This window comes from Hydra vulgaris, chromosome 11 (assembly GCF_038396675.1).
Source record: "Hydra vulgaris chromosome 11, alternate assembly HydraT2T_AEP".
In the NCBI taxonomy this organism is placed as follows: domain Eukaryota; kingdom Metazoa; phylum Cnidaria; class Hydrozoa; order Anthoathecata; family Hydridae; genus Hydra; species Hydra vulgaris.
Window position 1 is genome coordinate 17,665,001 of NC_088930.1, and position 14,171 is coordinate 17,679,171.

General features: G+C 28.0%; 1 protein-coding gene across 1 annotated transcript in view; it reads right to left on the bottom strand.

The window, feature by feature from the left end:
- LOC136087480 (uncharacterized) overlaps nucleotides 1-14,171 on the bottom strand; it is a 203,070-nt gene that overhangs the window by 98,000 nt on the left and 90,899 nt on the right. Inside the window, exon 3 of the mRNA XM_065810319.1 lies at nucleotides 4,032-4,131. Coding sequence (XP_065666391.1) covers nucleotides 4,032-4,131 — 100 coding nt within the window. The remainder of the gene's footprint in view (nucleotides 1-4,031; nucleotides 4,132-14,171) is intronic.

Here is a 14,171-nt window from a genome sequence, read left to right on the forward strand (position 1 = left end):
CTCTCCCGAGCTTTCAGAAATGTCAGTGACATCGTTTTCCGTTCCAACCTATAAAAATAAGTTAAAAATTTATATAACATTGAATTAATCAAATGGGAAAATATCCTTTCACGGGGAAAACTATTTACTACTTGAATCGATTGACTTGGCAGGAAAGAGTTTGAAGCAGTAGGACTTTCATCTTCTCCTTTTTTTGCAACTGTAATACCAGTCTTGAAGAGTGCGTTTGTTCTTTTCCTCATTCGCAGTTCTTTGAGCAGCATTCTTTCTTACTTGAAAACCAGAATCTTTCTTTTTAAAATCAAACATGTTTTAATTCTTTTTGAAACAGCATCCGCTCATAAGCAAAGAACTGTTTGAATTTCTTCTTGATTGGGTCTATCAGACTATCACATCGATATCACGTGTTTCAAAATTGTTTCAAATTTGAGAGATTTTAAAAATTAGAGAAATAAATTTAATAAAATTGTTTTAATATTTTATATCAATATCAAACTACTTGGATTTAATCTAATCTCTTTTTTTAATAAAGTAAAAAATCTCCGTTTTTAATTGAATGAAAATCTCCGTGCACTAAAGTTATTTTAAACATTTAATTCAGCGGGTTGTTAAATTAATCATTAGTATTCACTTTATTTGCGAGTTTCCGCTATATAAAAAGAATCGCTTTATTTAAAACTAATGTTTTGAAAGTAATGCTAATTTCTTAGTTTTAAAGCATTAATTACTTTTTTTATTTAAAAAGTCCAATTATGAAGCACTTCATTACAAAGTTGAAAATTTAAACTAAAAAAAATTGACCGGCCAAAAAAAGCGATTGACCGTCTATTATATGTTTTAGCTGGTCAATTTGACCGGCTGCTTTTGATTTTTTATTTTCCACGCTGCTTCCCAGTACTTCATCTTTTTTTTAAATAAACATGAAAAAAAAAATTATTTATATTCGGCTTCGTGCGCCCCTGTCGACCTGGCGCCCGGGACAGAACAACCCAGTAGACCCCCCCTCATGGCGGCCCTGTATATAAATATATATATTCATACATAAATTGAGTAAAAGCTGCTTACCAACCAAATAAATAATATGAAGTATTTTTTTTTTTTTTTTCCCTTTTTTTACAGGGACTAAAAAAACTTTCATTATGTCTTATTTTTGCGTAGTCCAACAGAAACGTTAAACATTAAATTATTATTGCAAACATTAAACGAGCGATAAAAATTTAATCATAAAAAATTTAGATTAAGCAAAAAAACTCTCTTTTTTTGTTACAACTTAAAAAAAAAAAATAATGTTTAAGCATACACTTAAACTTATGGAAATGTATTTTAACTTATTAAACCAAATTTTTTTTATAACAGTGTTGAGCTAAATTGAATAAAATAAAAAGTAATTTTTATTTTATACAACTAAAGTTTAGAACATTGCACAGTTGGACGGTTACATACTAAAGGGTGGCCAAAATTATTCTCTTAACATATTACGTTTTAGAAGAACTAACTATGTTATAATTTAAATTTAAAGTAATTTTTTTATAACATAAGATCAATGAATAAAAACTTTTAAAATAAGATTAATGAATGAAAACTTAGAAGGTTTTGAACATTTTTATTACTCTAAAATCTTTTTGATGTTATATGTATCTTAGAAACTTTGGAAGATGCAAAACTGTCTTAGTCAGAAAATTCAAAGTTACAATTTGTCATCATATAAAATAATAAGTTAATCACGTGTTTGAAGCAAGGGAGGCGGCGTTACAGTCTGTATTCTTGACAAGATTGTATTTAAAGCAAAAAAGACTTTCTGTAAAGCAAATAAACATATTTAAGCTTTGTATAGAGAAATTCTAAATAAAACTGGCAATCCAAAGTTTCCTAAACACCACTCATGAAAAAGGTTTCACTTTGATTCAATTGCCTAACAAATAAACAAACAATATTCCAAAGTGTCGTTTATATTATAAGCACTGAGGCTTGAAATCGGTGTAGGATTTTACATTCTTCCGGCCCACATCAAAGAAAAAGAAAGTATAGAAACATTTGAGACATTTATTAGCTGCTGATTGAATAAGTTTTTGTTTTTTATTAGGAAATTTTTCAGCTCCTCCCTTTCTTTTCTTGCATTCACTCATTTTGAAATTTTTGATCGACTTGATTTAGGCCGGCACACCAGCCCAAATTCAGACCAGCCCACCGGGAGTTCTCCCTGTGCTCCCTGGGGCCAGTCCACCACTGATTATAAGCTAAAAGAAGAACTCCATTTATTTAAGGAAAAGCATTAACACATCAAAATCTGTTACAAATTTCTGCATGTTTGTGTTTATAATTTTTTATGAAAATATGTGATCTGTCTTAGATAAACAAAATTGATTCAACCATATTCAATGTAAGTTTAATTAATTGCAATAAAATTTCAATTGCAACTTTAATTACAAAAAACTTGTTTGTGAACCCTACACATACGATTGCGCCTATGACAAATGTGTTTCGAAAAGTATAAAACAGTAAGAAAAACATTTGCAACTGTTGATACATTTGACTTCAACACGTCCTGGGACAAGTGAAGAAAACATGAAACTAAAGCATATGCAAACATTAAAAAGATTTCAAAGATGTCTACTTTAACTGAACTTACCCAGTACATATCAGCAATGCTTAATAAATTTGTTAAACACGCATTTGTAAAGAAAAAACAATCGTTAATTTTCAAGAAATTATAGTTTCAATGAATATTAACTCTAAAACTGCAGTAATCAAAGTAGACTGGGCTGAAAAAGCTAAAATGAACCGCAAGCAGCACATTTTGATCAAAACTAAATTTCAATCATGAATATTGCTGTTTGGGACATTGAGTTTAAAATATTTGCTTTAGTTTCTGATTCAACTGATCGAACAAAGTCTTGAGTTATGTTGTACATCAACAAAATCCCTTTATTCCAAATCAAAGAAGTACACATGTCCAGTGACAATAACACTCCTCATTATAAAAGTTTCTTAAAAAATTTCTTTAAATTGACTTTAAAATTTACATAAATTAAAAATTGCTTTAAAAATTTCAGAACGATAATATTGTACAACTATGCTATTTTCACCTAACTATAACTAAAATTTACTAATTAAACTAAACTTTTAAAACATGATTTTAACTGCACCTTTTCTTTTGCCAATGAACATTTGCATCACAGAACTAATAATTTTTTTTTTCTGTAAGTTAAATATAAATTATAAAAACTTCATTAAATGTAGCATTTTTATGATTGCCAAATGAACAAAGTACAACAATGAAATCTAAAGTTTCACTTCTGGCTTGGATTTACCCAAGCCAGAAGTAAAACTTTAGATTTCCTTGTTGTACTTTGTTCATCTGGCAATTACCCAAGCCAGAAATGAAACTTTAGAGAAAATTTTAGTTAAAAGTAAGTTAATAAAAAAAAAATACTTTCGCATAGCCATGCTATTTAACTGTTTTTTTTTACCTTGTGTCGCTGTTGAGAAGATAAAATTGTGTTTGACTTATATATTAGGTTATATTATAAAATTTAAGTTCAGGATTATTTAAGAGTAATAAACAAAATTCTGAGTTATAGGAAAACATTTATTGGAGAAAATCTTTCCGCTTGATATGTCACTGAACTATGGGAATATTCATATATCTATACACTTAACAAATGTTAAACAATTGTTTTAAGTGTGAACATTAGGTTTTTAAGTTAATCTATTTAGATTAAAATTTTTCCTGCAAATAGTTACTGTAAATAAAACCTAAAACAATTTACTGATGCAATCAGGTCAATGATTATTCTTCTGTTTTTAGAACAACACTAAACGCTAGTAGTGTAATACATCTTGTAAACATTTAATAGCCACAACACTACAGTCAAAGTGTTTGAAATCCTTTAAAATTATTGTTTCTCTACAAAAAATAATATTTTACAAAATATTTGCTTAAAAAAATAAAAACTGAAAAAATCTTTTCTATGTTGACAACTTATAGAATAACACTTTAAATTAATATATCTTATAAAAACTTTTTTAACCTGTATTTCGTTGCTCTTGTGCTCTGATTTTTTCTTCTATTTTTTGACAAAAATAATTGGCTTCTTGTGGATCAATAAAATTTTGGACAGCAACAAAATTCTAAATTCAATTCAATCTTAAAATAAATAACTTAATTGATAAAGATTTATAAAGTCTTCAAATTATGACACATTCTGTTTTACTGATTTTTCAAAAATAATTTAACATTAAATTCTATTGAAGTATATATTAAAAACAAAAATACTAGAAAAAATTACTTAATAATGAATAAATCATTAGAAAATTTCTCAATAGTATTGAATTTTTATCATTAAAATTATTTTTTTGAAAAATTAAATGCAAAAAATTATCATTTAATTTAAAAACTCAATACATGTGATAAAATGTGAAACAAAATTTTTTTTAGTTCTTTAACTCAGTTTATGAAATTTTCAAGTAAAAAAAAAGTATTTAAAAAACCTTTTTTTTCCAAAAAAATATTTTAACCTTAACTAAATGTTTTTTCATAAATGCTGATACTTATTAGAAAATTTTAAGTTTTCAATAAATTAGTTGCAATTTTTTGAAAGAACAAATCCATGCTTGTTCGGATTAATTAGTTTGTTGTTATTTAAGTAAAACATTGAGCTATCTTTAATCAAACTTTCCTTTAACATTCCATTATTTGACTTTTTATTATCTCTTATTATTATAAACATACTTCTTATTTTGTTATTACCACAATTATTATGACTGTCTCTACATTTTATTAATACCTGCTAATTATGTTTTTTATGTTTTTATTTTTAATATTTATTTTCTATTCTATATTATTTTATATTAGTCTGTATCTTTACTATTCATGATATTATGTTTGTATGATCAAAGTACAGATCAAAGTACAGAGTATGCTCTGTACTTTGATCAGACTCAGTATGAGCAACATTGTCATTATCAATCTTTATAAAACGATATCACAGTTATATTTATCTTATTTATTATTATTAAATCATTATAATTTTTAACCATATTTCTCATTTCTTTTGTTGTTAATATTCTTGTAATCCTATTATTATTACTATTTTTTTTAATCGGTATTATTAGTGATTAGTAGCGGTTCGTCTTTTTTTTTTTTATTCTCTCTATGTCTTTTATTTTTCTGCTATGTCTATGCAAATTTTATTTTACGTGTTTGGAAAAGTTGCTACAAATTCTCTATTCTTAGAGATCAGTTCATTTAGCAGATGATTTTTCACCAATTCAAATAGGTTGGATTAAAAGAACTTTTTGATTCTTTTTTAACTACCATTTTTTGTGAATCTAACACTCGTTTATGCTTAAAACTATTACCAGCTAAAAAACAAATAACTATATATTTATATGTAATTATAATAAAAGTTATATATTTAGACAGATATTAATCATACAATTTAAACAACTCCCAATTTTAATCAATGAAAAATTATCAAACAACTGCTCAAACATAAATATTTTCAAAACTCAAACTCACATTATTATTTAGCCCCAAATAAAATGAAAAATAAAAAAATTTGCAGAATAACTAATATATATAACGCAGAATACTTAATACAGCCATATAGAGTACAAGATGATAAGAAAAAGTTTCTTCACAGGGTGTGATATTGTATAATAGTGCCAAATGAAACTACTCGTTTTCCAAGGCGAGAAACCATGATTTGAATGCGGTAGTGGTGTAGTGGTAGAGCGCTTGCTTCATAAGCGAGAGGTTCTGAGTTCGATCCCACCACGTCCCTAGTATTACCGCGCTCAACTCGTTTCTCTGTGCAGCGGCCTTGTTCGTCCTTGTTCGGAGTTATAGAGTTGAGAGAGAGTCTTACCACAAATAAGTAGCTGTCTGTAGTGGCCTTCACGGCGTTGAGTAGGTGAATTAACAAAAAAAAATCTCATTTTGTGCACCAAATGAATACAAGTCAACTAGAGAAGTATCACACTTTATTTTAGGAGGAAGATAGGGCTTGTTGTATCCCCCAAAGTTGATTCAAAGTTCTGACAGTGTTTTTAAAAATGAAAATTGATTTCCTTATTTCCTCATTGGTTTCTACTGCTATAAATAGGTACCAAGTGTACTGACTGAATGCCATGCAAGCATTTTAAACTGGAGTTGAGTCTTTTGCTATAATGTCTCTAAAAACTTTACCAGTTTCTTTAGTTGAATTTGAATGTGGGGGAAATGCCAAATAACTTTTTCCCATTAGCTCCAGACACATTACTTGACAATCAATCATTCATTCCTTTGGAATCAAGAGTGCCGATAAGTTTCCATCTTAATGCACCAGCATTTTTGGTGATCGCATCAAATTTTATTTGGATAAACTTATTTCAAGTACAATGGCAGTTCTATACCAGTAGGCTGTCCTTGAATTTAGACATAGCAAAGGTCAACCCTGCATGCTACTACAAGGATGTACACCATAGCACTAAGTAAAGTTGATTAAATGTTGCTAGGAATACTGTATGAAACAAGGTCAGAATGTTACAATATTTCATGAGAAACAAAGATATGCCACACAGAGTTAATAAATACCATGAGATTTAAAAAAAATCAAAAAAATCAATTTTTTTGATTTAAATCAGAGTTTTTTTGATTTATATTACATTTTCGAAAAATAATTATTAGTTTTTAAAAATATTATGAAATCATAAATAAATCAATTTAAAATATTAAAAATTTTTTTTTTCAAATATCCAATCAATTAAATTCATTGATTCTAATGCTTTTTGATTAAACAGTTTGAATAGGAAAACTAATTTGCCTGCTTTCTCAATTCTGAATCTATTTCTAATGTTCTAATAAAGCACAAGACTAAATGATGAAAATATTCTTTCAATTCCTGCAGATGAAGCAACAGCAGTAAGCAACTGATCATCGACTTTCATTCACACAATCACAAACCTGATTCACACAATCATTATAAGATTTCCATTTTTTTGGCTTTATAGTTTGAATAATGTTATCATGGAACATAAATATTTGAAATGATGCTGCTTCTGCTTTAAAGTTAACTAAAAATGGAATAAAATCAGGATTCTTTGAAGCTGCAAGATTCATTCCAATCTCTATTTCTTTATCAGTTAAAAGTTTACCTCTGAATATATGAGTAACAATATTAGCCAAGAAATAAGCTGGGGTTATTGCCTGCTGTACTCTTTTGGATAAATTCTTCTCAGCATCTTGGCTAAGCTTAGGACTTGTTTCCCTCTAAAGATTTTTCCATATTACAACACTGTATTCGATAGAACAACTGTCCTGTTGTGTCAGTTCTAATGCAACAGTAATTGGTTTAAACATTTGTAACAGTTTTTCTGTACTTAGCTAAACACCAAGGTTATTTACAATATTTGTAACATTTTTATCAATTATTGTTCATGCTTTCTTTACAAATTGTTAACAGAATCAGCCAGTGTTTTAGATTCAAGACAATCAGCCAATGTGTTCCTTCTAACATCTTGGGGCATTATAAGTTGTAACCCCTCTTTTGTAAGTAGCAGCAGCAAAATCAGAATTAATTTTGCAGAACAGCAGAATAGTTGTTTCTAAAATATTTAACAACTTAAACTATCTGTTCCTTATTGTTTAGAATTGCCAAATCTTGGGCCAATAGATTGAGAATATGAGCTGAACATCCATACATAATAACATTAACATCATATCTAGCTTCTAATTATTGTCTTTTTTTTTGACACATTTGCTGCGTTATCAGTTACTACACTGCAAACTTTACAACCAAATTGTTTTTTGCATCTGTTTATAGAATTAACAGCAACATCAATCAAATAGTCAGAAGTATGTGAATGTTAATTGTATCTGCAAGATAAATATCTGAATTCATTGTTGTTACTGATGCACAAACTATTGGTTCATAATGGACATTGCTCCGCCCATCAATACTCACGGTTACAGACTGATCATGAAGCAAACATGAACAGCTAGTTAAACTATTCTTGTGAATAGTATCTAGTTGTTTTTCATCAATATCAAATCTATTAGGAGGGTTATATCCTGGGTGTAAAATATGGATTGTTTTGATAAACTCTGGATGATCAACTATTATGAAAGGTGTATTATTAGCATAAATCATTCTTGCTATCTGTTTATCAATTGCATCTTTTTCAGATTTTATGGTTTTAATAAGCTATGAATCCAATTTAGTTGTCACTGTCTTGCCACTGCTTAGTCTTGCCACTGCCTTTTTATATGAACTCAAAAAGTTCGCTTTATCTACATTAGATTGACTAGATTCAGTTTTTTTAACAGACCATTGACTCGTTTGTGGTTCCTCAGTTGCCTCGTTGATACTTTCTACAGTGTCTTGACAAATAATAATGTTTTCATCATCTTGAACATCTTTCAAAAATTAAAAAATTTACAACAAATGTAAAAACCAATATAATGAATTATATGACGAATGTATATTACATAAAGTGTTACTACCTTACTATTATAACTAATTCTAATTTATGCAAGAGTTATTTTTAGCAAGTCCAATTTACTTTTTTTTCAAATTACTAATTTAGTTAATCAATAAAAATCATTAAAAACATGATTAAAATTGAAAAATTTAATTTGAGTTGCGATTTTATTTGTCCGCTTTAAATCACGACTTAAATAGATTTAAATCAACTGATTTAAATCAAAACAACACTGATGCCATATTCAACTATTTTCCTGTGTTTCTTATTTTCTTGTGTTAACTTCTTCGATATTCTCATCCCCACTAGAGTTACAAAAGGATCAAGATTTATCATTTCAAAATAAGGTTTGCATGGATTTATTTCTTCTCATTCAATGGCATCAATCAATGGCATCATGTTCAACTTCAGTTATCTTCTTTTTAATAGCGCTGATTACAGCTGAGTTTTTATAAAATTTTATTGTAAAATTTGATTCTAATTAAAATTTAATTATTCATCTTTTTGTCTTCTATAATCTTTTATAATTATACACAAATTTTTTAAATAAAAATCCATAAAATCCACATAACACATAAACTAGTAAACTTTAAAGTAGAACTGGTGCAAAAAAAAGCAAATTCAAAAAAAAAAGAAGTTTTATAATAGCAATAAAACGATTTGACCCACAATTCCAACATATTAGATAAAAAACCAAAAACTTTACAATGTGCTACCGCAAAAATTGCACAATCTTAATCAAATTCCACAAGGTTGTTTTTTAGACCAATATGCAAGACTTAAGTTATGAATAGTCTTCTATAATAAAAACTTAATGTTTTTGGAGTAGCTATTACACCAAAACGTTCTTAAACAGGCCGCGACAGTTAATTTTCCGTAAAATTAGTCCAACTTTTTTACTGAGAAGTATAGTTTCAACAAAGGTTGTTTGAATTAAACTATTATAATAGTTTAATTCAAACAACCTTTGTTGAAACTATACTTTTCCGTAATTTTAACTCCGTATAATTATAGCTAAACTCGTAAAATGCCTAATGTTGCTTATATGGTTGTTCATCAAATTACAAATCAGAAATAAAAGATAATGTTTATGCCGCAACATATATATTCCCTTTAAATTCAAGGATCACGTTATGGATTAAAAAACTTTCAAATGCAAACTTTGTGTTTACAGATTATTAGCGAGTTAGTGCTCAGCACTGGCCTAAAGATGCTGAATTTAAAAAAGTCAAAGGTGGTAGTTTTGTTCCAATGCATCCTCTATCAATCTTTTTAGGTATACCAGTGCCTTGTATAGTGTCTAGAAAGCAAGATGTCACTGGGTTAATGTGCTTTGAAAGAAATAGTTTAATCGATGAGTTCATAAACTTGAAAAAAATGAACGCTATTCAATTTAATTCAATTGTAAAAACTTTGAAATCAAAGAAGGAAAATTTTATTTTGTTGCAAAAACTACATCTTCAATATCATATAAACATTGTGGACCAGTATCTAAGTTTTCAATATATATAACTTAAGAAGATTCTAGAGATATCTATTTTTCTGGATATAGGCAACATTTACAAATTAAGTCTTTTTTAACCATATCATATGAACATTGTGGTTTTAACCATATCATATGAACATTGTGGACCAGTATCTAAGTTTTCAATATATATAACTTAAGAAGATTCTAGAGATATCTATTTTTCTGGATATAGGCAACATTTACAAATTAAGTCTTTTTTAACCAAGGGAATTATTAAAATATAATTCTTAACTGGAGAATGCAGTTAGCTATGTTATTAATAATGAAACAGAGCAAGTTAAATGAAGCATCAAGTAGCTTTATTAAATAAAACAAACAACACCCCCATTTTCTTTAGAAGTTAATTCAGATGCATTGCATTTATATTCAAAATCTTAATTAGTATATTTTAATCTTGTAGAGAATCTGGTTTTGCCAAGTGTATAAGAGTTACAACGAATGAAAAACAAAGTGTATAAAATTGAAGATACTGAATATTTAAAGATGATATTTAAGGAGCTTTAAGGATTTCAAGACTATTTCTTTATCTAGGCTGATAAGGTGTACATAAAACCTGGGCTACACTGATGGTGAGTTATTTTTAACTAATCAACAATTTTTGCATTGAAATGCATTTTTTGCATTATAATGTAAAAAGTGCGTTACAATGCAAAAATTGTTCCAGCATACTATCTTTTAAACGACACTGTGCATATTTTACAAAGTATTAAAAATAATTGGATCACTGAAAATTACACTGTTTAAAATATAAATTGCTAAATGATAACGATACTATGCAACTTGCAGAATGAAAATTTATAATTCAACTTCATGCTGCAAATAATCGAATTGTAAAGTTGTCACCGTTAACACAAAAAGCTGTGTCACCAAAACCAATTGAACAACAAAATGTTGGATTAGCTCCTAAAGTTCTTTGCGATGAAACAGTTGCAGTGTTACGTGTTAAATTTTCTCAAGCTGAAGATACAGCACTTTTCATTGAAACAGTTGTCAGGTGGTTGTCAACAGTAAAGCAAAAAGTCTCAATATTATATTTAATGATATTCGAAGAATACAAGGCTATTCCTTCAGTCAATGATTGCAAATAGATCTCTTACTATATATCTTATTTTGCTGAAAATTTGAAATAATGTTTAGATGTTGTGAATTCAAAATTAGGAGAGAAGAAATTAACAATGGATACTGCGAGTGTTTGCAAAAAACTTCTAAATGATTAGCAAGTTGTGCTAAGTAGTTGTTTAATTGCATTGAATCTTACTGTATTGTATTGTTAGGACATATACAATAAGATACACTTGAAAAACAGTGTGGGAAATATTAACAAGGATCATGTGGCACATATCTGAAAACTGTGCATAAATTTAAAATTGATAAAACTAGAAAGTTGCTAGACGAGCAAGCAGATCTTACAATATTTCCTCCTGCTCACCACCATAGAATCTGGTATGTCAATATGCGAAAATTGGTAGAATCAGTTGAATAAATGAACAAGAGCTTTTATGCATTGCAGGTTTTATAGCTTTCAAACATCCAGAAATACATTTAATTTTAGAGGAAACAGAGGAAAGAAAAACCATTCTATGAACAAACCGTTCTATGAAAATACTTTCTTTAGGTTTTAACTCAAATTTATTAGATGCTGATTCTAAAACAAAAAAATGTTTATCAATTATTTGCATAAAACAATCTTCATTAGCATGGAGATACTTATAGATATGAGACTTTTTGTCCCTCTTGTAATGATCAGATATCCACCTCTTGAGATGGCAAGTAGTTTTGTTTATGTAACAGGAGTTACATACTGCACATACGAATTATATTTAACTTAACACTTAACTTCTCTAAAGCATACAATTGTTGAATTTTTTTTTTTGCGTAATTATATTAAGTAATGATAGTATTTACTAAAAACATGAATAAACGAGTAAAAATTTTTCTCTTAATTTAAATGTCATTGAAACAGTTAGAAAAGCAAAAAAAAATTTTGTACAACTATCAACAAAATTTTTCTGCATCATTACTTTTAATCACTAAAGCATCTGAATCTAGTAAAACTACTGTTTATATGGTCATAAAACGGTACAAGTGTTCTCTATCTATCGAAAGAGCAAAAGAATCTGGATGAAAGAGTGGCTTTAAGGATAAGAAAACAGCAATTAGTATTCGAAGATCATTCACACAAAATCTCAGCTTATTAAACAGAGAACAAGCCAAAAGATATAAAGTTTTTCATCAGAAAAGTTGAAAGTGTTACAACTTTAAGTCTTATCGAGCAATTAAATATCCAAAACGATCAGATAAGCATCATGACTGTTAAAACTCGAGCTTGAAAACTTTATGACAAAGTGCTCACAAAATTTAATGGCTACATAATTGTGGATGACAAAATCTATATCAAATGTGACTTCAAACAGCTCCCAGTTTCAAAATTTTACACTTCAATTATTCGTGGTCATGTCAGCAATAAGTTCAAATATAAATCATTGGATAAATTAAGAAACTTAATTTTAAAAAACTTCTCTTGTGGCAAGCAGTATGCAGCTGCGGTTTGAGATCTTGAACTTTCCTCACATTGTCAACTTCAAGCACGGGTGTTTACAAGGAATGTTTGCAAGCTAGACATTTACCTTTTTATCAAAGTCACAATGTCTCCTGTTGGTTCTGGCTTTTTCTCATTATTATAAGAAGACCATAGAGTGATATAATTCAAAAGGCATCAAATTTATACCAAAAAACTTGAATTCACCATATTGCTAACACTTTTTTCCCATTAAAAAACTTTAGGAATTGGCAAAGGATATTTTCGCAAAAGTGGCACAAAAAAAAGTACAGCTAAAGATTTGATCAAAGAGTGCATATTAGTAGGAAAAAAAATTGCAAGAGACAGAAGTTGATGTTGCTAATTAGCATAAATGTTTAGCATAATTTATTCGAAATAACGAAACATATTAAAACAAAAAGCATTTTTATAATCTTTAAGTTCCTTAGATTAAAATAAATATGGAAGATTTTGCATTAGTTTAACTTTTTTATTGATTTATTTTTGAACTTTTCATTGTTCCAAATTTAACAATCGCATGCTTTATGACATCTAGCAGTACAAAAATAAGTTCAGGTTATGTCAAAACGCATTAATTTATTTAAGAAACTAATTACATTGCTTTTTTTAAAAACCACAAAAATGCAAATTAAAAGATTAGAATGTTCTTTAAAGTTCTGAATGTTTTTAAAAACAAACTGAATGCTTTTATTTTTAAAAAATAAGAACATTCTGAACATTTTTACTTTTGTTTTTTTACTGTAAAATATGCACAGAGTGCTGCTACATCAACCATTTTATAGCCTGCTGCTACAAGGGAGTGCTGCTACATTGAATATCTTACAGCTTTTTGCTACAAGGAAGTGCCGCTGCATCAACTGAGGGTTTGATTTGGGCAGGCAGTCTATCAATTAACAAAAAGAATAAACCTTTTAAAGTTGTTAAACTTTATTCGGCCATTAAAATAATTTTTTTAAAAAAAATCATAAAACTAACAATTTATTGGAAGAATTAAAAACAACCAAGCAAGAGTATAAATACATACATACATACACACACACATACATACATACATACATACATACATACATACATACATACATACATACATACATACATACATACATACATACATACATACATACATACATACATACATACATACATACATACATACATACATACATACATACATACATACATACATACATACATACATACATACATACATACATACATACATACATACATACATACATACATACATACATACATACATACATACATACATACATACATACATACATACATACATACATACATACATACATACATACATACATACATACATACATACATACATACATACATACATACATACATACATACATACATACATACATACATACATACATACATACATACATACATACATACATACATACATACATACATACATACATACATACATACATACATACATACATACATACATACATACACACACACACACACAAACATACATAAATAAATATATATATATATATATATATATATATATATATATATATATATATATATATACATATATATATATATATTATGTAGGTATTCCTAACAATATTTTTAAAAAATGCCTTC